The following is a 25,425-nucleotide window of genomic DNA, read 5'->3' on the forward strand; positions in this document are numbered from 1 at the left end:
CAGTTTGTGCAATTTGAGGTATCATTCTTGTTCATAGCAGAAATGATGCGGGGCGAGTTAAACGCTGAAGTTTGATACTTAAGGGATGTATGACCCTTTAGCAAGCACCACTAATAATTAATGAATCTCACAAATTAAACTTTAAAATGGGCTGCCTCTAATCTACAGTATGTAAGGACAAAGGAAATGTGATGCCACTTTTTGGTGGGAAACCTTGGTGTAATAAGAGCTGCTGTTTCAGCATCTGCTTAGTCAACCCAATAATGTCCAGACTGGTAACTTAATTACTTCCAGACCCCTTACTTGGGCCTTCTATAGGATATGCTGCATTGGGTAAAATGATCACTTTTGAAGTCCATCATCATCTCCAGAGAAGAATAATGGATGCAGCAACTTCGAACACTGCCCACAGTCGCAGGGGACCAGCTGGCTTTCTGTGTTTAAATTAAATCACTGAATTACAGTAATAATAGTGGATAACTTATAGAGGTAATTTATTAGCTTCTATGGTCATTTCACAAATAAATGGTTTCACGTTACCCAGGGCTACGTGAATACTGCATAAGAGCCTTTGGTTAAGTCAAGGTTTTTAATTTTTTTACTAGAAGCTCTCCATACCCACAGGAATGTTTTATTGCACAGAAGTTGCTCTTTCATAGCTCAGGAGACTTTTTGGAGTACTTAGTTACGCTGCATTTATGTATCAACTTTGTCTTAGATGTTTCTCCTAAAATTCCTTTGGATAAATAAACTTGGACACAAATAAGACAATTCTTGACATACAGTAATAATAAATAGCTATACAGTTAATGTGGATTGCAAAGCCCAGACAATTAGGTTTTGAAAGAATTTGATGAAAATTTTTAGTTAATTTTGAAAAAATGTTACCTCTGTAAGCAGACATTGGTATCTTGGGAAATCTGACAACAGTTTTAGATAGGGTACAATGGGGCTAAAGGCTAATGAAACAGATCAATATTAAAGACAATTTTTGCTAAAAAAAAAAAAAAATGTCTCCCTGCCCAGTAGGGGGCAAATGCATGAAGAATGTGAATCACCAAAAACACAAGAAAAAGAATGTGAAAGTGAAAGTTAAAGTGGAGAATGAATGAGCAGCGACGAGAATTTACAGTAAAAATGTACTAAAATATTGATCTGTTTCTTACCCACACCTATCATACCCCTTCTGAAGACATTTATTTAACAAAGAGTCATATGGATTACTTTTATGCTGACCTATGTCACTACGTATGTGTATGTGTGTGTGTGTGTGTATGTATGTATATGTATATATATATATATATATATATATATATATATATATATATATATATATATATATATATATATATATTCATATATATGTATATGTGTATATATGTGTATATGTATGTATATGTATGTGTGTATGTTTGTGTGTGTGTGTATGTGTGTGTATATGTATGTATATATATATATGCATGTGTGTATGTATGTATGTATACAGTTGTGCTCAAAAGTTTGCATACCCTGGCAGAAATTGTGAAATTTTGGCATTGATTTTGAAAATATGACTGATCATGCAAAAAAAAACTGTCTTTTATTTAAGGATAGTGATCATATGAAGCCATTTATCATCACATAGTTGTTTGGCTCCTTTTTAAATCATAATGATAACAGAAATCACCCAAATGGCCTTGATCAAAAGTTTACATACCCTTGAATGTTTGGCCTTGTTACAGACACTCTAGGTGACACACACAGGTTTAAATAGCAATTAAAGTTTAATTTCCCCCACCTGTGGCTTTTTAAATTGCAATTAGTGCCTGTGTATAAATAGTCAATGAGTTTGTTAGCTCTCGCTTGGATGCACTGAGCAGGCTAGATACTGAGCCATGGGGAGCAGAAAAGAACTGTCAAAAGACCTGCGTAACAAGGTAATGGAACTTTATAAAGATGGAAAAGGATATAAAAAGATATCCAAAGCCTTGAAAATGCCAGTCAGTACTGTTCAATCACTTATTAAGAAGTGGAAAATTCGGGGATCTCTTGATACCAAGCCAAGGTCAGGTAGACCAAGAAAGATTTCAGGCACAACTGCCAGAAGAATTGTTCGGGATACAAAGAAAAACCCACAGGTAACCTCAGGAGAAATACAGGCTGTTCTGGAAAAAGATGGTGTGGTTGTTTCAAGGAGCACAATACGATGATACTTGAACAAAAATGAGCTGCATGGTCGAGTTTCCAGAAAGAAGCCTTTACTGCGCCAATGCCACAAAAAAGCCCAGTTACAATTTGCCCGACAACACATTGACATGCCTCACAGCTTCTGGCACACTGTAATTTGGAGTGATGAGACCAAAATAGAGCTTTATGGTCACAACCATAAGCGCTATGTTTGGAGAGGGGTCAACAAGGCCTATAGTGAAAAGAATACCATCCCCACTGTGAAGCATGGTGGTGGCTCACTGATGTTTTGGGGGTGTGTGAGCTCTAAAAGCATGGGGAATCTTGTGAAAATTGATGGCAAGATGAATGCAGCATGTTATCAGAAAATACTGGCAGACAATTTGCATTCTTCTGCATGAAAGCTGCACATGGGACGCTCTTGGACTTTCCAGCATGACAATGACCCTAAGCACAAGGCCAAGTTGACCCTCCAGTGGTTACAGCACAAAAAGGTGAAGGTTCTGGAGTGGCCATCACAGTCGCCTGACCTTAATATCATCGAGCCACTCTGGGGAGATCTCAAACGTGCGGTTCATGCAAGACGACCAAAGACTTTGCATGACCTGGAGGCATTTTGCCAAGATGAATGGGCAGCTATACCACCTGCAAGAATTTGGGGCCTCATAGACAACCTTTACAAAAGACTGCACACTGTCATTGATGCTAAAGGGGGCAATACACAGTATTAAGAACATCATGGTTACTTGCGTAACCACCATTCCCTGATGGAGGGAACGAGACGTGTTGATGTAGTGACACTAGGGGTCACTCTTGGAAGCCTGAGACACCTCTGGTCTTTGATAAAAGGCCAATGAAAATTGGCGAGTGGTATCTGCATGCCACTCCCCCGGACATACGGGTATAAAAGGAGCTGGTATGCAACCATTCATTCAGGTTTTATGCTGAGGAGCCGAGACAAGGTCCGGCCATTTCAGCGGGTAGTTCAGCGTTGTGGCAGGAGGGACACAACGTCTCGTTCCCTCCATCAAGGAATGGAGGTTACGCAAGTAACCATGACGTTCCCTATCTGTCACTCACTCAAGTTGTGGCGATGTAGTGACACTAGGCGTCCCTATACAAAACGCCGCAACTGGCTGAACTGTGTTACCTGAACTGTGTGCCTCATAGCCAGCGCACCAGGCCGACACTTAACCTCCCCCAACATAGTTATGAGTGTCGAACGGCCCTTTGGGGACAAGTCGACAAACCAAAAGATAGGGACAGGCTAGCCCAGTCGTGGCCTCTTTTCCCCTTCTTTTTTTTCACTCCCTAAAAAAAAGGGGGATTATCCGACTGGGCCGACCAGGTCTAGTTGGGGGGTGTCCCTCCCAAGGGGAGGAAACCGTGGAGACCACACCTCGCCCAAAGAGAGGGGGGGATATTTAAGTGGAAAATACGTCATATGGTCTTGCCGATCATGTGGAGAAGTCTTATGGTAGATCATACCCAACGGGGGAGGAGTTACTACAAACATGGAGACTGTGGCAGAGGGGGCTCTGCCCAAGGAAGAAGTAGTTTGCCAACAGGGAAACAAATTAGTGGAAGATATACATCGCATGGGGTTACCTTACAGGGAACCGCCACATGCGGAGCACCTACCCCAGAACAGGGCTCTTAGTTAGCACGTGTACTGGGCCAGCAGCAAGTCTCTCTGAGAACTCAACTGTCACAGGGCTCGGAGGAAGTCAACCAAGGAACATAGTTTGTGAACACTACTGGGAATTAATGCCGCATGTCTTCAGCTCAGAGGAGGTGAAATGCGCTATGTGCAAGCGATACACCCGGCCGGCAATCCTGGGCTTATCCGCTTGTATTGCGTGCCACTACCCAGGACGAAACCGGTTCCACCCAGAGGTTGTAGAACCTCACAAAGGTGTTGGGTGTTGCCCAGCCCGCTGCTCTGCAAATGTCTGTTAGAGAGGCACCCCTGGCCAGGGCCCAGGAGGCCGCTACACCCCTGGTAGAATGGGCTCGTAGCCCTACCGGGGGCGGCACGTCCTAGGCGTGATATGCCATAGTTATGGCGTCAATGAGCCAGTGGGCGATCCTCCGCTTGGAAACAGCGCTTCCTTTCTGCTGTGCACCAAAGCAGACAAAGAGCTGCTCAGATATCCGAAAGCTCTGCATGTGATCCAAATAGATGCATAAAGCGCGTACCGGACACAGCAACGACAGGGCTGGGTCTGCCTCCTCCTGGGGCAGCGCTCGCAGGTTCACCACCTGGTCCCTAAAAAGGGTCATGGGAACCTTGGGCACATAGCCTGGTCGGGGTCTCAAGATCACGTGAGAGTAGCCCGGACCGAACTCCAGGCACGTTTCGCTGACAGAGAACGCTTGCAGGTCTCCTACCCTCTTGAAGGAAGTGAGCGCAGTCAGGAAAGCAGTCTTCAAGGAGAGTGCCTTAAGCTCAGCTGACTGCAAAGTCTCAAAGGGGGCTCTCTGTAGACCCTGAAGAACTACAGAGAGGTCCCGTGAAGGAACTAGGCGCGGTCTGGAGGGGTTCAGCCTCCTGGTGCCTCTCAGAACCCTGACGATCAGGTCTTGCTTCCCTAAGGACTTACAGTCCACTGTGTCGTGGTATGCTGCTATACACCTTCAAGGTGGAAGGGGACAGCCGCCCTTCCAACCTCTCCTGCAGGAAGGAAAGCACCGATCCGACAGCACATCTCTGGGGGTCTTCCCATCGGGAAGAACACCACTTAGCGAACAGACGCCACTTAAAGGCATACAGGCGCCTCGTAGAGAGGGCCCTAGCCTGAGTGATCGTGTCTACCACCGTGGGTGGTAGACCGTTAGGTCTTCCGCGTCCCATCCAGGGGTCAGACATGGAGATTCCAGAGGTCTGGTCACGGGTGCCAGATGGTGTCCCGTTCCTGAGAAAGAAGGTCCTTCCTCAGGGGAATTCGACAGGGGGGGCTGTCACGAGGAGCGTGAGGTCCGAGAACCACGTCTGGGTGGGCCAGTAGGGTGCTACCAGGATGACCTGCTCCTCGTCCTCCCTGACCTTGCACAGAGTCTGTGCAAGTAGGCTCACTGGGGGAAACGCATATTTGCGCAGGCCAGGGGGCCGAGAGGTGCCTCGGTCAGGGCGTACCAGAGCGGGCAGTGGGAGGATTCTTGTGAGGTGAACAGGTCTACCTGTGCCTGTCCAAATCGACTCCAGATCAGCTGGACCACCTGAGGGTGATGTCTCCACCTCCTGAGGGTAACCTGTCGTGACAGCACGTCCGCTGCAGTGTTGAGGTCACCCGGGATGTGAGTGGCTCGCAGCGACTTGAGGTGCTGCTGACTCCAGAGGAGGAGACGGCAGGCGAGTTGTGACATACAATGAGAGCGCAGACCACCTTGGTGGTTGACATATGCTACCGTTGCCATGTTGTCTGTCCGAACTAACACGTGCTTGCCCTGGATCAGCGGCCAGAACCTCCACAGGGCAAGCAGAATTGCCAGCAACTCGAGGCAGTTGATGTATCAACGCAGCTGTGGGCCCGTCCATAAGCGGCGGCTGCGTGCCTTTTGCAAACAGCCCATTTTGGAGGCGTCTGTTGTGACCACGACATGCCTGGAGACCTGCTCTAGGGGAACACCTGCCCGTAGAAACGTGAGGTCGGTCCAAGGGCTGAAGAGGCGGTGACAGACCAGCATGATGACTACGCGATGTGTCCCGCGGCGCCATGCCCATCTTGGGACTCGAGTCTGAAGCCAGTGCTGAAGCGGTCTCATATGCATCAATCCGAGAAGGGTGGCCACCGCTGAGGATGTCATATGCCCTAGGAGCCTCTGAAAGTGTTTCAGTGGAACCGCTGTTTTCTGTTTGAATGCCTTCAAACAGGTCAGCACCGACTGTGCGCGCTCGTTCGTGAGGCGCGCCAACAACGATACTGAGTCCAACTCCAAACCGAGAAAAGAGATGCTCTGAAATGGGAGGAGCTTGCTCTTTTCCCAGTTGACCCGAACGGAACGGGGGCGGGGCATGGCCTTGAGCTGTGCCGCGAGCCCAGGAACCAATCATCGAGCCGTGAGGGTTCAGGGGAGAGCAGAGGGTTCCATTCTAGCCCGACGCTCGCGGCTGCCCGGGAAAGCGTGTCATCATCTCCGCGTCAGCCTGTGACTGGGCGACCGCACCCAAAGGGAGGAGCCCAGCTGAGGCTTCCGCGTCTGACTGGACGAGCCCGCTCTCTGATGCTGCACTCGAGAGCTCATCACTTTCGTGGGCTCCGAATAAGAGGTCGAACTCGCCGTGAAATGAGCCGGCGGACTCATCCAGAAGCCCGATCGGGGCAGACGAGCGTGCTGGGGAATGGGAGGTCCACGGGGGGATACCCGGCAGAGGCGGTCCCATTAGGGTCCCCAAATCGCCCCCAGTGCTAGCCGCGCTGGCCTCATACCCGTAGGTAGAAGGACCGAGGCGGGGAGCCTCTGGGGTGGCTTTCTTACGAAGGTAAGCTGCGACCACATCGTTGCCATGGACATGTTCTCGCAATGAGTACATGACCCACTCACGAACGCTGTCTCCGCGTGAGCAGTGCCCAGTCATGAAAGACAGTGATAATGACCGTCAGAGGGCGAGAGATAACAAGCGCAACCAGGAATAACACACAAAGGAAAGGCATCTTTAAAAAGATGCGTTTTTAAAAAGACGTTCCGTGGTGTGCCGCTCTTTTAGAGATATATACTCTTTTAGAGAAATATACTCTTTTAGAGAAATATACTCTTTTTATTTCTGCCGAAGCGCCCAGGGGCATTCTCTGCAGTGCACCAGTGCAGAGGAGGGAGAAGCCACTGAAATGCGCCGTCAGATCCGCAGAGGTGAATGAACAGTCGTGGGAATTCAGCTCAATGAGCATGACCGTTCGGCTCCGAAGAGAAAATCTGAATGAGTGGTTGCATACCAGCTCCTTTTATACCCGTATATCCAGGGGAGTGGCACGCAAATACCACTCGCCAATTTTCTTTGGCCTTTTATCAAAGACCAGAGGTGTCTTAGGCTCCCAAGAGTGACCCCTAGTGTCACTACATCGACACAACGTCGAGTGAGTGACAGATAGGGAACTAAGGGTATGCAGACTTTTGAACAGGGGTCATTTAATTTTTTTCATTGTTGCCATGTTTTGTTTTATGATTGTGCCATTCTGTTATAACCTACAGTTGAATATGAATCCCATAAGAAATAAAATAAATGTGTTTTGCCTGCTCACTCATGTTTTCTTTAAAAATGGTACATATATTACCAATTCTCCAAGGGTATGCAAACTTTTGAGTACAACTATATATATATATATATATATATATATATATATATATATATATATATATATATATATATATATATATATATATATATATATTGTCTATTGTGTATTCTATATGTACTTTTTTCTTTTCAATATTTATCTTTTCTATTCAATTTTTAAATATTTTTTAAAAGTCTTGTTGCTGTATTGTATTGTTGTGTACTGGAAGCTCCTGTCACCAAGACAAATTCCTTGTATGTGTAAGCATACTTGGCAATAAAGCTCATTCTGATTCTGATTCTGATTTTATGTGATTTTTGGAGCTTCAATATTTTGGCACCCATTCACTTGCTGAGAAATTCTTCTAAAAATCTTCATTTGTGTTCTGCTGAAAAAAGAAAGTCATACACATCCGGGATGGCATAAAGGTAAGTAAATGATGAGAGAATTTACATTTTTAGGTGGACTATTCTTAACCTAAGTGGGGCGAATAGATTTGTAATGAAAAATGTTCAAAGTGAGCTCACATTGAATGATCCAATCACAGTGGAAATGAATTTATTTATAGAATCCTTGAGATGTTATAAAAAGCCAAATGTGTTTAAAATTAGTAGAAAATGGTGCATCCTTTTCTGAAGTGGTTAATTTGAATAAGCATTATTATAATTTGTTACTCAAAAAAGCATCTTGCTGTCTCAAAATGACTTGCCCGAGTTGACAAATATTATCATATAACTATTGTCCCTTAATTTAAGCAATATCACTATAACCCCCCTGGGGGCTACAATTAAGATCTCTTCTGGGTCTTTTTCTCTAGAGAAATATCAGAGAAGTAGGAGACTTAAGCAAAAGTCTCCATTTGCTCTCAATTCCATCCCATTGCTGTCTAGGAGAAGTAATTGATTTATTAAACATATTTCATCTGTGTTTTTATTTAATCTAAAGATGGATATATAAGTAGTATTTCCACGTTTATGCATTTAATACTACCAATCCTCTGAGCTATGAAGAAATTAGTGTGAAAAATTTCACTGTTTGGTTCATTGATCCAGAAATTTGAACAAAGCCACTCCACCTCCATTTTGTGTCATTATTTTACCTATTAGAGTTCTCTTTCTCTCTCAAAGAGTGACCCATCACTTGAAATAACACGTTTCTCTCTATCTCACTCTCTCCTTCTTACTGTTAGCTATGTATAGCACATAACGCTTTGAGATATAGAACAGGATTGTACAGAACAGGATATAGTTCAGGATCGGTGTTAAATGCACAAAGATTAAAGGAAGAGTTCACACAACATCTATCATTATATACTCACTCTCATGTTGTTCAAATTATTCCATGGAAGACAAAAGAAAATGTTATGATTGTTCACGCTGATCTTTTCCATTTAACAAAAGCAGATAGTAGCTGAGAAGGTCAAGTTCCAACACTTCTTTAACACTTTTGTCCTTTTTGGAGATTGACAGCCACAGTCACCATTTCTTTTTTTTTTTTTTTCTGGAAAGCAGCCCACAGAAAATCATACAGGTTTTATACTTCAACTATTCTCATTTTTGGGTGAACTATCTTTTTCCTCTCCTACTCTTTGTCTTTTTCTCTCTGTTCTTAAAATGCATGATGAATCATGTAGCAGCTGCTAAGCCCACTCATGGAAGACATTAAAACAATTTCTCCATCAAAGTTCCCCTGTGGGAAAGCCATTCAGTGCAACAGGTTAAATGTTTATGCGAGAGGATGTCAAAGATTATAATTACTCAGTGTTGAAAGATCCAACCTATAACAGAAACAAGAGCCCTTTTTTAGCTGTACCATACAATGCTTTTACCTGCCAGAGAAGTAGACCCCCAAGAGGTTGGTGTAACAGCTCATTAACTGCTGCTATTTTATTTAAAATAATATACTGTCACAGATTTGACAGCAAAGGTTAAACATTCTGCAATGTATTCAAATGTTATAACTGAATGTGCATAAATTAATCTGCAGGTACAGACAGGGATGAATGAATAAGAGAGTGAAGAACTGAGACAACAGGGCTGACCGGAAACCAAAAACAAAGTGAATTGCAGCATAAATAATGGAACAGAAAAAGCCACACATTTTTCAAATGAAATCAGCAGCTTTCTAAAGCAGGTGTGAGTGGAAAAAAGATATTAAAACTGTTGCATTTTACTGTAATTTATTCTCCACTGTACATGTTGAAGCATGAAATCAAAATCCATCCTATTAAAGGAATAGGTCACCCAAAAATGAAAACTCTCTCATCATTTTCTCACCCTCATTCCATCCCAGATGTGTATGACTTTCTTTCTTCAGCAAAACACAAACAAATATTTTAGAAGAATATCTCAGATCTGTAGGTCCATACAATGCAAGTGAATGGTGGCCAGAACTTTGAAGGTCCAAAAAGGACGTAAAGGCAGCATAAAAGTAACCCATAAGACTCCAGTGGTTAAATCCATATCTTCAGAAGCGATATGAAAGGCGTGGGTGTAAATTCTCCTCCCTGCCAAGTAGGTGGCGATATGCAAAAAGAATGTCAATTGACAATAACAAAAGAAGAAGAATGTGAAAGTGGAAGTGCAGATTTACAGTAAAAAAGGACTTATATTTTGATCTGTTTCTCACCCACACCTTTCATATCAATTCTTAAGATATGGATTTAACTACAGGAGTCATATGGATTCCTTATATGCTGCCTTTATCTGCTTCTTGGACTTTCAGAGTTCTGGCTACCATTCACTTGCATTGTATGGACCTACAGAGCTGAGATATTCTTCTAAAAATCTTTGTTCGTGTTCAGCAGAATAAAAAAATACATGCACATCTGGGATGACATCAGCGTGAGTAAATGATGAAATGATTTCATTTTTGGATGAACTACCCCTTTAACTTTCTTAAAGGTGTAATTTTTTGCTAAATGTTAGACTTTTAAACAAAGAAATGGAAAAAGTATATGTAAATAATATGTTTAAAATGATGTACACTAACAAGATGATATGTTTTCTCCCCAATGTCAAACTCTATTTTCTTTACAGCACAAACTTATTGAAAATCTGTTCTGAAAACATACTGAACACAGATTAAACATTTTATTAAAGTCAACAGTTGCAACTTCACAGCAACAAACAGCAATCAATTGTATCTCTTTTTACATAGCTCCTCAATATATAACATCTAAACAAGAAAAAGATAGTGTGAGTCAAGATCACTCTATTCAATCAGATTTCAAAAGGCAGTTCTGAAGTTCAGTTTCTGTTGTCAATGGATCCCAACTCTGTTGCTATGCCACCTCTCAAAGAGCCAACTATATTTAGATGGCCATTATTATGAGGCTTTTCACACATCACGACCGAGATAGATGGAGGTGTAACAACGACCAATCTTGAGTTTGTTGAACGGGAGTTACGCAGTAATGTGTCAGTCTGACGTCCCTTTCAACATGTGCCATAACCTTGGGAGTGATTGCACGAACATTAACACGCTCTTACCAATAGTTAAACACGTAACTATTTCCAGTTATAAGAAAAATGCTTGGGCATAAAGGGTGAACCCTCTAGTGTCTTTAAAAGATCTATAAAAGCAATTTTTTCAGAGTGTGATGTTACATCCAAACAACTATGTGTGATTAATTTTGAACCTTACTCATAATTCTATATGACTTTATTCTTTATGTATCACTGTATGTTTTATTTATGAAAACACAACATCAACAGTCATCAAATGTATTGTAATACACAGCAATAATATAATGACTGATGAAAGTGGTGAAGCACCAAGTCATTCTGGTATATTAGCTTCTATCATCAGTTACAGTGGGCAGCTGTGTAACTCTATCAAAATAAATATTTTAGGAAAAAATATTGTGAATGATTATATTCTTGTTTTTAAGTCAAGAAATCCTTTTGTGATTTAAAGGCCAATGTCACCCAAAATGAAAATTATGTCATTAATTATTCACCCTAATGTTGATTCAAACCCATATAACTTTGTTAGGCAGAATGTTAAGGACTGACAGGACTGACCTTTTCCTTTCCTTTTATGGAAAAAAGAGCAGCGTCAACATTTTTTAGAATTTCTCCTCTACCAGAAATGAAAGTGTCATATGTTTGGAAGGACATGAGGGTGAGTAAATTATGACAAATGTATCATTTTTGGGTGAACTTCCTCTTTAATAATTAATACATCAAAGGGTTAACTGTAAAGTATCCCTTGGCACATCAACACTTGAGAAGAGTTTGAGCAGTCTGCATATCACAAATTACTAAACCGCAATGATTACAGGTAAAACTACGTAAAATTCAACTGGATTTAATGTTGTGTAAGAATTTGTTTAATTTGATGAGCAAATGCAATCAACCTCACATTCTCCTCTTCCAAAGAGTGGATGAAATGTTCAAATGTGCCAATGAAATGTATCATTATTATAAGGTTCTTTATGTGAAGACAGGCTTTCTACTAATGAGCGAGTGATTCTGCTCCTCTAGCATGGACTGCATCCAAAAGCCCTTAAAGGACTGTCCTCTTGGGCTCTTGCACAACATGATTTAGCCAACTAGGGCATTTTCATCTTTTATAACATTGTTATAACAATTTAGGATTATGGTTAGGCTTAGGGCTGGGGTTTGAGCAACTTTGCTATCAATCAATCAACCCATTACCCCAGCCCAAAGCCAAACCCTAAACCTAACCCTAAAATCTGATTAGTCATTAAAAATATTGGTCCAGGACCAACAAGGATGTTGATCCAGAAAAATGTTGAACTTGTCCAACGTTTACTCATCCTCATGTTGTCCCAAACCTACATACTTTTTTTCTGGAACAAAAAAGGAGATGTTAAGCAGAACGTTCACACTTGTCCAAACAATGAAAGCAAGTGGGGTCCAAATGCTGTCCGGCTCCAAAAATGACAACAACAAAAAAACACCATCAAATTATCATAAAGGTAGTCCATCCAACTCATGCACTATGTTCTAAGTCTTTTGAAGCTATACAATAGCTTCAGCCTGATATCATGAAAATGACGTGACTGTGGCAAAATTTTTGCAGAATGATCTTATGTGGTTCATTACATGTATCGCTGCAGCTTCGAGGTGAAATGTCAACTGAGGGGCGCTAAAAGTGAGTTTAATGTTTAATCTTTTTCTCCCAAAAAGATGAGGTTGTTAATGTTAATGCTCTATTGAGTTTTAAATGAATAAAATCCTATCCTCCCTAACCTAGACCTTTAACAGAAGCCTAACCAATAATTTCACAAAAAGCCAATATAAGATCATGTTTTTTTCCTATTCTGAAATGAATAAAATCGATGTCCCTACCCTAAATGCTACATCTAAACCTAACTGATAGTGTGATAAAAGCAAATGGGAGGTGAACAAAATAGACATTTCTAATCTAAACCGACACCTAAACGTAACCAATAGTGTCATAAAAGCACATGTGAGATGAAAAACGTAATAGCTAGAGCAGCCACGTCACTTCATGGTGCTTCTATGACACTTTCGGCTCACGTGTCAACTCACACGCTTTGCTGGTCTCGAACTTCGCTCTTCCAGGTTCAAAGTCCAAAGGCCGAAACATACTTCACGCAAGTATGCAAACGCAGACGCGAGCGCTTGGCCAAAGCATGGCCAACGCGTAGTCCCGTTGTAATAACCAACGTTATTGGTGGACTGCATAACAGGCCAAAGCTTTAGAAAATCTGATCACAGATGAGATGTACTGTCGGTTAAACTAAGAAATCATTCTAATTTGGCAAGGAATCAGTTCTCTTGCCTCTTAAAAAGAACATTCTGAAGGAGAGAGTGTTTTATATGAACTGCAGCAGTGCTCATTGCATTAATTTATTAACAAGATGAACGATCTATCAATATATGAATCAAACTCACTCAGAATGACGACAGTTTCTGACAGTTTTCCAACCATCATTGTTTTATTATATCCATGCATGTGGTTACAGACAAATAATAATGAACAGTGAAATCCCTCACTTCATTTGAACTTCTCCTCTATCTTGCCTGCACTCGACACCAGTATATCACAGCAGACAGATGACGTGACCTCCACTGCCTTCTCTCTCATTGGTAGTCGCTCCTGAATGTTGCTCATTATTTGCATAAAGTCAGTACCGCTGCTCCCTATACGCATATTACGCAGTCTGCGTAGGGTTCCAACTCCCTAGGGGGGGCACAGTTTTACCCTAGGGGGGCACCAGAAACTCCACCGGCTGCCTTTACTCACACCTTTTATGTTAATCATGGACCCAATGGCAGTCGCGGAAAACAGAAGATCACCTTACGCTCACACTTTCGCACCACACCATGCACAACCCTCCCATGCTTGAGTTAGCTTGTATATGTATTTGCTTATGTAATGCAAGTATTAAAATATACCTTATAGTAAAAGTGTTTGGATGTAATAAGATAGTATTGTGTGGGGAACAGAGCAAAAAATAAGTGTTTAGGAAATGTTAATCTGCTGGTTTACACGTGATTTGTGTGAAAGTGAATAAAATCCATTGCTGTTGTAGTGCCACTTGTGTTTATTTTACCAGAAAACTTCAGCGATACGTAGAACCAGGCACGTAAAAAAGATTTTGCAAAAATTTTGTTTTTACAATGAGAACAGGTTGGATAGCTTTGTGTGAGGAACAAACCAAAATATAAATCGTTATTCACTTAAAATCTTTCCCTCCACTGCTGCTATGAAATCTCACACTTGGTTTCTGCCAAACACCTGTTTCAAGAAAGAAAGAAAATCATACAGATTTGGAAAAACACGAGGGTGATTATACAGTATAATGATGGAATTTTCCTTTTTGGGTGAATTGTTCTTTTAAGCATCTCACACCTGTGCTTAGCCTCTGGCATTTGAATTTACAATACATTACCTCAATACAGTTACACACAGACCCCTGGAATGCCTTAACAAAGTCCGCAGCAAAGAAGGCGTGTTTGAGTGCCACCTGATTATCACATTCCAATGTCAATCCAAAATTAGGTTATGTACAGTATGTGTTTGCATGACATGTGGATGAAGAGGGTTATTTATGTGACACACGTGAGTGTGGGAGACAGACTGCAGAGAGACAGTGTGAACCTAAACAGAACTCTGCAGGAGCAGCGAACTGGCCTTTGCAGCACCTGGACCTGCCCTTCTCTCCTCAGCACCTCTAACGAGACTCACTCATCTCACCCTCTAGACAGGTAAGGAGGAGGTGCGGGAATGCCAGACGCATTGAATGCATACCAATCATACCATTTCCCCTGCTATGCCAATAAAAAAAGATTTTTCAGTAAAAGAATCATCATGATAAGATAAAAACTTGACCTTCCATTTTTATCGTCTGCAATGCAGCGATTAGTTTTGTCTGTCTGGCACAAGATACTGAGCCCCTATATTTTATGTGAGTGCACATGATTTACACTTTGATTCACAGTTTATTTACAACCAAGCAGAGAGAGGAAGAGGAAAATCACTCATGTCTTTGCATGCAGCCCCTGGCCCTAGCAGAATAGAGAGTGTGACGGAGGGAGAGGGGACGGCAGATTTTGTTTGGGGGTTCTGAAAATGTAATCGGTGCTAGATCAGCATATCTGCTGTCGTCAGTGATATTACACTGATATACATACTGCTTCTCTGACTTTATGCACAGCAGCTCTCTAGAACAGTGCTCTCTAAGCCGCCTTTAGAACTTCCTGTGAAATCTTCACATTATGGTTACAGGAATGCTTTACACTTTTACAGTGTTTTGACTTTTTAATACACAAGGTAAATTTATGATATGCTCTTTTTTTTTTTTTCCTTACAAGAAGCATTTATTGAGTGGTAACAAACCAATATGATCACACAAGGAATAGACATGCTGCTTCCAAATGTTTATGTACCCTGAAATCGACCCCATACTGCCAAATTACTGACAAGCGGCATCCCCCATCACACTTTTTTGCATCAATTCAAATGTGTTTACCTTTCTCTGTGGCTCTACTGATAGCACCCTGTGGATTCAATCTCTGAGACATGGTTTCTGGTCCCACAGAAACCAGGAAATAATAGTGTTCACATGAACATTGGTAAGCATGATTTGAAGGTTGCATTTATGCTCTGAAATTACATTTTTACTCCAATGGCAGTTAGGTTTAGGGTTGGGGTTTGGGTTAGGGAGTAGGGTTAATAAATTATGCATTTCTGTTGACTGTCTTACGTCATTTACAACTAAAAAATACAACTTGTTTTTCACCACCCTGTGGACATTTCACCTCAGTAACACTTCCAGCTTCGGCCACTGGGGGCAGTGGTTCAAATTTGAGTAAACACAGCATTTCTGATTCCAGCAGCTGAACTTTTGACCTCCTGTCAGTGAATTCACATTGTTATCAGTCTGAATAAACTGTGCCAACCAGTGTTTATCAGTCATGGAACTAAACCATTTTGTCTTTTAATGCTCCACATTTTACAAATTATAATTACATTTTTACTAGTTATAATGTCATTTCAACAAGTATAAGAATTCAAAAAAGTATATTAAATTTATTTTGACTACAAAACTAATACTAATACTGAGTTCTAGGAATCTTGAATTGAAAATGCAGTTGTAAAGTTTTTTCTAGTAAAAACTTGGTTGTAGATATTTGAACGTACAAATCCATGGAACTCAGTGGAGACATATGGCAAGAAAAAATTGAATTGAGGATATGTGGGCCTGGAATTGTAACCAGTCGAATTATGATTGCTCAAAACTCCACTCTAGATATCTTCAGGGAGAATTATGTCTTGTAACACTGGAGGCATTAAAAGACAAAAAGGAACTGTCAGTAGCCAACACCAAACAGTAGTCACACCAGGTTTCACTTACCCTTTATATCATGTTTGATTGCAGTGCGTATGCGTCTCTCAAAAGTCTTTACCAACCCTGAGCTGTCCATTTTCCAGCATCAACAACCAACATCAACCAACCTTTAACTTCAGGGCTAAACAGCCAGCAGTGAGCTTGTGAATGCTAACAACGCTCTTATGGCCTCTTCAGAGAAATGCAGCTACTCTGTGGCACTGGTGACCCACTAGAAGCGCTGATAAGCTGTTGAATAATGATAACCTCTGAGAAATGTCAAGTGTTACCCTGCAGTACATCTCTATCACTTATATATTATGCTGTGGCTGATATTGTTCTTACAGGTCAGGACAGATCATGTTGCCTATTAACAGATATAGTAGTCTCACCATGAAAAAAATACTTTTTCAGTATTGTAAAACAGAGCTCTAAATGAAAATGCCATTGTCACTTTGAGCAGTCCCTAAATGTTGAAGTTACAACAAAACTATGACTCTGGTTCAGATGGAGGTCTACATAGGCCCAGTAAATATCTTATTGATGGGAGAGCTACAGTATTATTTGCTATCTTCCCTAGATCTAAAAAAAATATTGATGATGAAACTGTTGTGCTTCCTTCACACTGGGCAGCAAATGTTGCTAGCTAATAACTGTCTGCTATAAGTGGTCTTCCTCAAGGGGACGCTTGACAGCTCCTCCATTAAGCAGCATTCAAATCTCGTTTTTTTTTTTTTTTTTTTATCTTATGAAAGACATTTGTACACAAGAAAGCAATGTAGTTTAAATCTATTTAAATGTATTAAAGGGACAGTTCACCCAAAAATGAAATGCCATTTACCTTCTTGTCATTCAAAACCTGTATGATTTTCTTTCTTACATGGAACACAATAGGAAACATTTTGAAGAAAGCTTTTTTTCTCTCCTATCAATGCAAATAAATGGGGATTGAGGGTATCTCTCTCTAAGACTCTGCCTAACAATCTCTTTTGTGTTGCATGAAAGAAAGAAAGTCATAGTGGTTTGGAACAACCTGAGGGTGAGTAAATGATTACATTTTTCATTTGGTAAAAATTATTTTAAAATATCTTTATACTGTAATCAAAAATGTCAAGTTCTGGGAAAAGTATCAGATATCACATGACAGTAATTTGTACTGTATGTGCTGCTTCAGCAGCTGTATGGACAATAATTTACACATGAGTAATGACATCACAAAACATCAGTTGCCACAGAGCGTAACGGTACCCGACTCCTTTATCAGCCATCTTGGTTCTGGAATTATTTGTCCCATTCATTTTTTCCATAGAGATTTTATAACGTACAAGTTCATGTAGACTTTTATGTCGTGAACCAAACCAACCAGCTCTGAGAAGACATTACAACATTACAAACTTTGTTTTGAAGCAAAAAAGTATTTGATTGGAAAAAAAGACAAAGGTATAAGATTGTGCACTTATCGTCTTTAGTGAGGGATTGAACTACAATAACAAGAAGCATTGCGAATGACCTAGTAGATTTATGTCTAATGTTGTTGATTGTGAGTCGTAAAAAATCAATATATTTAAAGTATATTTAAAAAATATTCATATATATACAAATATACTGTATAAGTAGTTCGAGAGTGTGCAATCTCTATTGTGTCCTTCGCAGAACTTGGAAGTGGGCAGTTGCTGGTTAGCTCTTTAGCCGTGATTCTCTGATTGGTAGATCATCCCCCTCAGGATCATAGGTAATGTAGTTCTTTACCAGGAATTCTGCTATTAAATATAATAATAAAAAATAAAAAAAAAGTTGTAATGACACAAACTGATAGCTTCAACAGGAGCATATACCTCTGAGCTCACTGAAGGTCTTTAAAAATGTATCGTTACCAATTTAACCAGACTGTTGCACTTTACTGAAATGAAAATATAAACACTGAAGAGTTCAGAAGTTTTTAGTACTTAGACCCATCATACTTAATCAATTAGAGACGCTTCTTCTACTTATTCTATTTCTATGGTCTGACAAAAGCATGTACAGTATTTGCCTTTTGACCTGGAAGAACATTTAAGTTCAATTTCCCAATTTTTTTGTTCCATAGATCTGTCACAAAGTCTCGTCTTTCAAGCAGTCTCTTCCTCATTCTCTCTATTGTCTCTTCTCTACTTAAAAGCATACTTATTAACAAATATATTCAATTAGCCCTAGGGTAGATGAGTAAACACTAATGGTACTCTAAATAATAGTAATTATCCATGAGCCTACAATTAGCTGCGCTATGACGCCATGCGTAATAGTTTCCACAATTAACATGAGGAAAAAAATGCCAAGGGAACATACTATATTATGGGTTCACTCAAGACTGCAAACATACTTGCGCATTAATAAGTTGAGCAACCAATAATGGTGGGGAATAATAACTTCCTAAAGGTCAGCATAAAATGTTGACAAAGGTATCTAAGTGAAAACGGAAGGTTACAAAGCACAGGGGATGCCAGCGATGATGGATGAATACAAAACATAAAGAATAATGCAATTTTGCTTAAACAAAACAATCTGGAGTTGTTCCATAGCTAAGAACCAAGGTTATTATAGTTTTGCATTTTTAAATCAGTTTTTATTTTATGTCGTTTTCAAGTTTGCTATAAATTTCAATTTAGTTTTAGTTATTTTCATTAATGATTTTATTAGTTTTAGTTTTTATTTTGTAAACACATTTCTATTTAGTTTTTATATATTTTAGTTCAGTTTTAGTTTTAGTAATTATAGTTTTGAGAGTTAACAGAACACTTCCAGAGTGTAGACCAAAGCAAGACATTTGAATTTAAGCTGGCAAATTTACACAATACACTTAACACAAAATGAAACAGTTGAATATTTGCACAGTTTACTTAGACTCAGCATACTTGTGCATAATAACAATAACATAATGGTTTGAGATTCAACAGTCACAAAGAACCAAACAAAAGCAAATCAAAAGTATAAAAGTTAAATGTATGAAAATTTCAAATGAACTCAAATTCATGTTAAACATGGAATTTAGTTAAATCTGTACCAAAAGTGGGCGTTCCGTCACTTTGTATATGTTTACATTTACTGCATACGATATGATACGTGTCTCATATAATCTTGAAACCCGTGGTTGTCTGTTAAACATAGTATGTTATCCATTCAACCACGAAGTCAGAAGCCACTGCAGCGCAGAAATGATCCAAGTATGGACATGAAGAAAAAAGTGTATCACATCAGAGACCACATACAACAGACTTCATCATTCGGATCTATATGTATAAACTCTGTGTAAAGCGGAAAAAATAATGTTTAGTCTGATGAAAGATGTCATTAATATATAGATGACTATGAAAATGTATGGTTTGTCAATATTTTCCAAGCGATCGCTGGTATTTGTATAGGTTTATTGAACAGTTCTGGATCTGGCACTGGACTCAGGCTGCAAATTCTAGAAATATTATGCTTACTACTTCATTCTATGAATGGAATCCACATGAAATCAGTAAAAGAAGCTGTTATAACAACTCGATGACGATTGAAAGATATTTGCATTAGATTATGTGTAATTTGTAATGTTTACATGGGCTAATGCTAATGCTAACACACTAGCACCTTTGCCATATTATTGCACCTGTTAACCCAGTATGTCAGCCTTCGCCACATTAGGACCTGAAAATATTTAGAGATTAAATTACTGACTTCACACCGCAGGAAACTGCGCTTCCAGGTTCTTTCCAGCTGCAGATTTCAATGGTGGAAATAGACAGCGCTGCAGTTTTAATAATCTTTTAAGCTTTTATAGAATGTATTATTTCTGTTAATGTTAATGAAAGTTATCATAAAGAAATATCTATGGTTTACAGTGAATAAATTATGTGGGTTCTTTTTTGAATTATCAGCAAAACAAGTCTAAACTTGGTTCAATGAGCTTGTATGATTATGTTGGACATGTAACAGGTTGATGAATACATATCCTCACATTTAACACACTCCTTAAGCCTGAGAATTTGTGAACTTAGAAATGAAAACTACCATCAGACCTACAATATGTCTTAACTGCTTAAATTATTAACCCACATACAATAAATAATAATCAGAGGTTGCATTAAACTAATTCTCCATCACTTGCCTTTTTAAAAAAAAAAACATTGACAGATAATTCCAAATACTGTCCATCATTTTGGAAGATAACAAAGATGAAAAACATTTAAACCAAGCCTTTGTTTTTTATTAATCATCTTTACGAGGTTAATATCTCATGTCACACTGTGAGTGTATGTGAATGAGGGAAAGACCAAGTTGTTCTCGGCAGAGCACGTGAGAAGGCGGCACTTGTTAATGCAGAAATAATGCAAAGTATCGTGCCTCAAATCTGAAGATTTTTAAATAGAACCTATTATGACCATAAGTCCTCATTTCACGGATGTTTCCTCTTTTTTCGAACCTTAAAACAGTCAGGATTTCTAGATTCCCTAAATGTCTGCGATTTGGCTGGTTTCATATTGAACTGCTCAACAAAAAACGTAATTAAATCTAGCGCATCATATACGTGAATTATCTCTCTCTGCATGCTGTATGTCTCTCTCTCTCTCTTTCACACACACACATACAGGGCATGTGCAGAGATCACTAGAGCCCAGTAACTTTACCATGTAAATGTGTGTGATTGTGTACTTATCTATTCAGGGATTGCCGTCGAAACCAAAAGTCCACACGCGGCCTTTAGTGAGAAAGGGATTTACGTTAAGTAAATACAGACTGTTCACTCATTTTTGACTGTTGTTAGTGATATTTCAGTGCTTGGTAATGGGAATAAGCTGCGAAGCGGAAGTCTGTAGGGTAATGGGTAATTTCACTGCCTGTGAAAAAGGTGGATAGAAGATCATGAAAAATGTTTTTATACTTATACTATTAAAAACTGCTCTCCTGTTCGAGACGTCTTCAAATATCAGTCTTTCAGTATCAGCTAACCTCATGTGCATTACATGCCACAACGGCACCTGCAGGTGTTCACCTAAACAGCCCAATAGTGTATGGTTCTGCGGCTCTGAAGATGAACACATCTCAAACACACACACACATCAGATTTTTCCACCATGTGATGAGAGCTCGTTGATTACAAAAACTAATTTTTCTTTTATTTCAGTTAGTTTTTTAATAACTGCTGTTAGTTTTGTGTAGTTTTAGTTTTTCATTTATTTTGAAATATAGTTACAAAAATGTTTTTTAATCAATCATTTTCATTTTCGTTTCAGTTTTAGTTTATGAAAATAACCTTGCTTAGAACCAGCACTGCAAAAAAGCAGACATACTCTGCAAGAGTGTGGTGTGTTACAATACTGTCAGCTGCACTGCAGCAAAAATTACACAGCTCCTCTAGCACAAAGCCCTGCTGGAAAAAAGAGAGGGAGAGAGAAAGAGAATCTTCTGCTCTGTCACACACACACAGTCAATCTGAGAGACAACAGTTCCGATTTTACAGGTTTTTCAGACTGTTTGCAATCCAAACAGTGCTACAGTTACCCACATGCTAAGCACGCTAGCTATCATAAGCTAAACCAGCACAAGCTACAGGCTAGGCTAGAGCTAAAATACTTTAAAGCTGAGGTGTGTGATTTCTGCAGCAGAAGCAAACAAAATTGCAACGATAAACATTGTTTTTAAACAGCTTTCCCAAATATGTCTCTGTCTGCTATGGGTCAAACAAACAGTCCTGACCCAAACTCACGCCATTAGTTGCATCAATATTGCTGTGTCTGGCAATCGGGAAACTCATACAAACCAACCCATGACATGTCGTAATAATACTGTAGTATAAGATGATGAAACCATAAGAAATTGTATGAGTTGCTCATACAAAAACATATGACTTTTACTCCCATAGAGAAAAATAAACGAACTAATAAACTATGTTATTACGATTTTTCATAAATGTAATCCCTAACCCAAGCCTAAACCTAGCCATGAAGCCTAAGACCTTACCCAAACATTAAACATAACCATGATTTTAATAGGAAAATAACTTTTGTGTACCACAGAAGAAAGATAAATATTGGGCTTTGGAATGAGACAAGGGAAGTGAATTACAGGTTATTGACATGCATAAGTCATTTGTATTGCATAAATGAAAATGAAATGAGTAAACAAATTTGTTCACTGATGTTTGCTTTCTTAAAATAATTTTGGATAGGAGGCTTGTTAAAATTTGATGCCTGTAATGTATAGATTTGAAATTCTGTTTGTTGATTTGTTGGTCTCTATGAGAATAAAAGTCGTACCTTTTTGTACAAGCCATTTCGTATGATATCTTACGATTTTCCTATCTCATACGAATTATTACAAGTTTTCATGAGACTAAGTTGAAAGTTCTGATAATGTCACAGAGCCATAGTACATACACTTTCTGGCTAAATCAGCCTACGAATGGTTTACTCATAGCTGTCTCTGTATACAGAGCTGTTCAGGTTGTCGTCCAAAAACGCGGAAGAGAATTCGCTATGGGTTCCCTCAGGATTTTCCTATGGGTTTTTAAAATGGCAGTTTTGGATTTATAACTAAAATAAGGTCTGTGGTAAACATTACTTGACGATACGTGGACGTTTTGTTCTATAACATAAATTACACACAGTCATATCTCAAATGTGAATTTTGAAGCTGTATTGAATTGCAAACTGTGTAAAGTGTTTAATTTATGTTGTAGAACAAAACATCCATGTATCATCAAGTACTATTTACCACAGATTGTATTTAACACATGAGTTCAAAACCCCCCTTTTGAAAACCCATAGGAAAATCCAGAGGGAATCCATGGCGAATTAGATTCCGGGTTCGCCTACAAATTGACATCACGGCTGAACAGTTCTATTAGCCTGGGATAGAAGAAATTATAATAACATCAGAAAAATTACACACATCAGCTTTAAATAGCATTCAGCTTAGGCAATTAGCGACACCCCAAAATCAATGCTGTCTATATCACGAGAAGAGGGGCGTACGGTTAGAAGTCACCATCAAACTTCTCGCAGTGGATTCGCATTGATGAGTACATCAGGAAACTTGATAACTTACAAAAGATACACTTACAAAAGATAAAAACATCTGGCTGGTGCAAAGGAATTATGTGATTCCAACAGCGTGCAGCTTCCATTTTAACAAAAGGCCAAAAAAAAAACACACACATGACCTACTGATATTACTTTGATAGTGTTTCACTGCAGTTAAAAAAAAAAAAAAAATTAAAGCTATTAAACTATTAAAACTCAATTTTGCATTTGAGGTGATTTGTACTAAATTCTGAATAAAAAATAAGTAAATTAAAAAAAACTTTTTCTGAACACATAAAAGGTGCTATTTCCAAGGAGATTATTTTATATAACCAAAATCTTACGTAACAGTGGGATATTCTCACAAACCTGTCAAGAAAATATCCTGGTGATATTTAACCCCAAAAAGATGCTGTTCAATTATATTTTTAATTAAAATCAGCAAAAATGTAAGGCAGTACCAAGAGTTTTCACATTCCGGTAAAGAGCTTGTCATGTGTAACTGGCCCTAAAAAGGGGCTTAATATTCTATATGCAAAATATAATTTCTTATTCGTTTCTTTTGGTTTTGGAGTAAAATAGGCCCAAGACATTTTCTTGACATCCTTCACGGCCTTCAGTCATCCACAATCCCTTGCACATGCACACTTACAAGACCGTCTCATTCTAGCGCTGAATGCTGAGGAGGAGCCTAGCCTACAGCCACAGAAGGACTGGTCTAGGAAGGACAAAACCAAACTTGGCTGCAGCTTTCTGATTGAGAAGCACCCCATATCATGGTATCCACCTTATTTTGCAATGCGGTAGTAAGCAAGCGGTTGTATTTCTGGTGTTACGGTTCAACTGGTTTTCATGTTAACTGGTGATCTTCTTCTGTTTTACACCAGATGTGAACGATCGGCGGCAGATTCGTTGATTCCGAAAATCATGCTCCTGACTCCTGATATTTTGCTCTCCATTCAGTGTAAAGCACATTATCAATTTGAGCTACTAGTAGACGTTAAGATACAGCAGCCTCTTCGTATTCAAATAAGTGTGTGATCGGTGTGAGATTGTGCACACTATCCAGCAATGTGTCCATTCACTTGTGCCTCACATTCACAAGGTTATGGTCTTGTAAAAAAAAAATCTGTTTTTTGCTTTGTCATTATGGGGTATGGAGTGTAGATTGATGTGAAAAAAAAGAATTTAAAGCATTTTAGTATAAGGCTGCAACATAACAAAATGTGAAAATAAATAAATAAAGGGGTCTGAATACTTTCTGAATGCACTGTATATTTACCCTATAACATATTAAAGCAATATTTAGTTGAATGGCCTTCTACACAGAATATGATCCACTTTTACAATTGTAAACAATTTTGCACATTGTTGCACTTATATTAGATACAGTATTTGCAAGCAATGGTAGATTCACACGCTTGCACACTTACAAATCCAGACTCCTGCTGTTGTTTAACCCCTTGAACAGCGATGGATGCAAGTACAGAGAGCACTTACTGTGTCCTCTGAGGGTATCAAGGCTAATGCCACCTTCCAGGGCAGTCGGCCAAGAGCAATCGAACTCTGCCTGCTTCACTGTGCCATGTGCCGCTGCAGCATGGAGCCACAGGAGCAACTTGATGGCAGCTTTATGTAAATATCCACTGCGTCTAATGTGTTGCAGAGGGGCTTTCGTCTATCTGTTTTAATTTGATTGCCCTACATGTAAAGTTTATTCTATTTACTGTATATGGGCAGAGAGAAACATGAGATGAATATCATCGCCATCACAGAAACATAGCCTTGTCACTGCTTGAGTGTAAGAAGCACTTTGAGAGACTAAGAACAACTCATCCCTGCAGCATGCTGCAAAAGTTCAGTTATTTCATAAAGAAAATTGAGACATTGTTATTCTATATTTCCTTTAGACCAAAATGTTAATCAGATCGGACATTGTTACCATAATTCACCCTAGTACACTGCAGCTGCTGACAATTACATATTAACCTATTTTACTTTGGTTACAGCAAATAAGCTCATAAAGTGACCATAAAGATCTTTTAGTTGCACAGTAACAATGTCTAAAGTTTCATTACTTTGAGTTCAAATTGTTGTCGTCGCCATCTTTCTTTAT

General features: G+C 39.4%; 1 protein-coding gene and 1 long non-coding RNA gene across 3 annotated transcripts in view; one reads left to right on the plus strand and one right to left on the minus strand.

Annotated features, from left to right (window-relative positions):
- Positions 1 to 25,425, minus strand: part of LOC127447456 (fibroblast growth factor 14-like) — a 189,049-nt gene that overhangs the window by 148,333 nt on the left and 15,291 nt on the right. Inside the window, exon 1 of one of the 2 annotated variants that reach the window (XM_051709343.1) lies at positions 16,297 to 16,417. The exons of the other annotated variant lie outside the window; for it this stretch is intronic. Within the exon in view, the coding sequence (XP_051565303.1) occupies positions 16,297 to 16,366 (70 nt within the window). The 5' untranslated portion in view covers positions 16,367 to 16,417. Of the gene's footprint in view, positions 1 to 16,296; positions 16,418 to 25,425 lie in introns of those variants that run through there. 2 annotated transcript variants of the gene reach the window in all.
- On the plus strand, positions 14,517 to 24,541 carry LOC127447457 (uncharacterized). Its single transcript, XR_007898387.1, has 3 exons — positions 14,517 to 14,647; positions 23,980 to 24,088; positions 24,197 to 24,541. It is a non-coding gene; the product is annotated as an uncharacterized LOC127447457 (long non-coding RNA).

This window comes from Myxocyprinus asiaticus, chromosome 10 (genome assembly GCF_019703515.2).
Source record: "Myxocyprinus asiaticus isolate MX2 ecotype Aquarium Trade chromosome 10, UBuf_Myxa_2, whole genome shotgun sequence".
NCBI classification, from domain to species: domain Eukaryota; kingdom Metazoa; phylum Chordata; class Actinopteri; order Cypriniformes; family Catostomidae; genus Myxocyprinus; species Myxocyprinus asiaticus.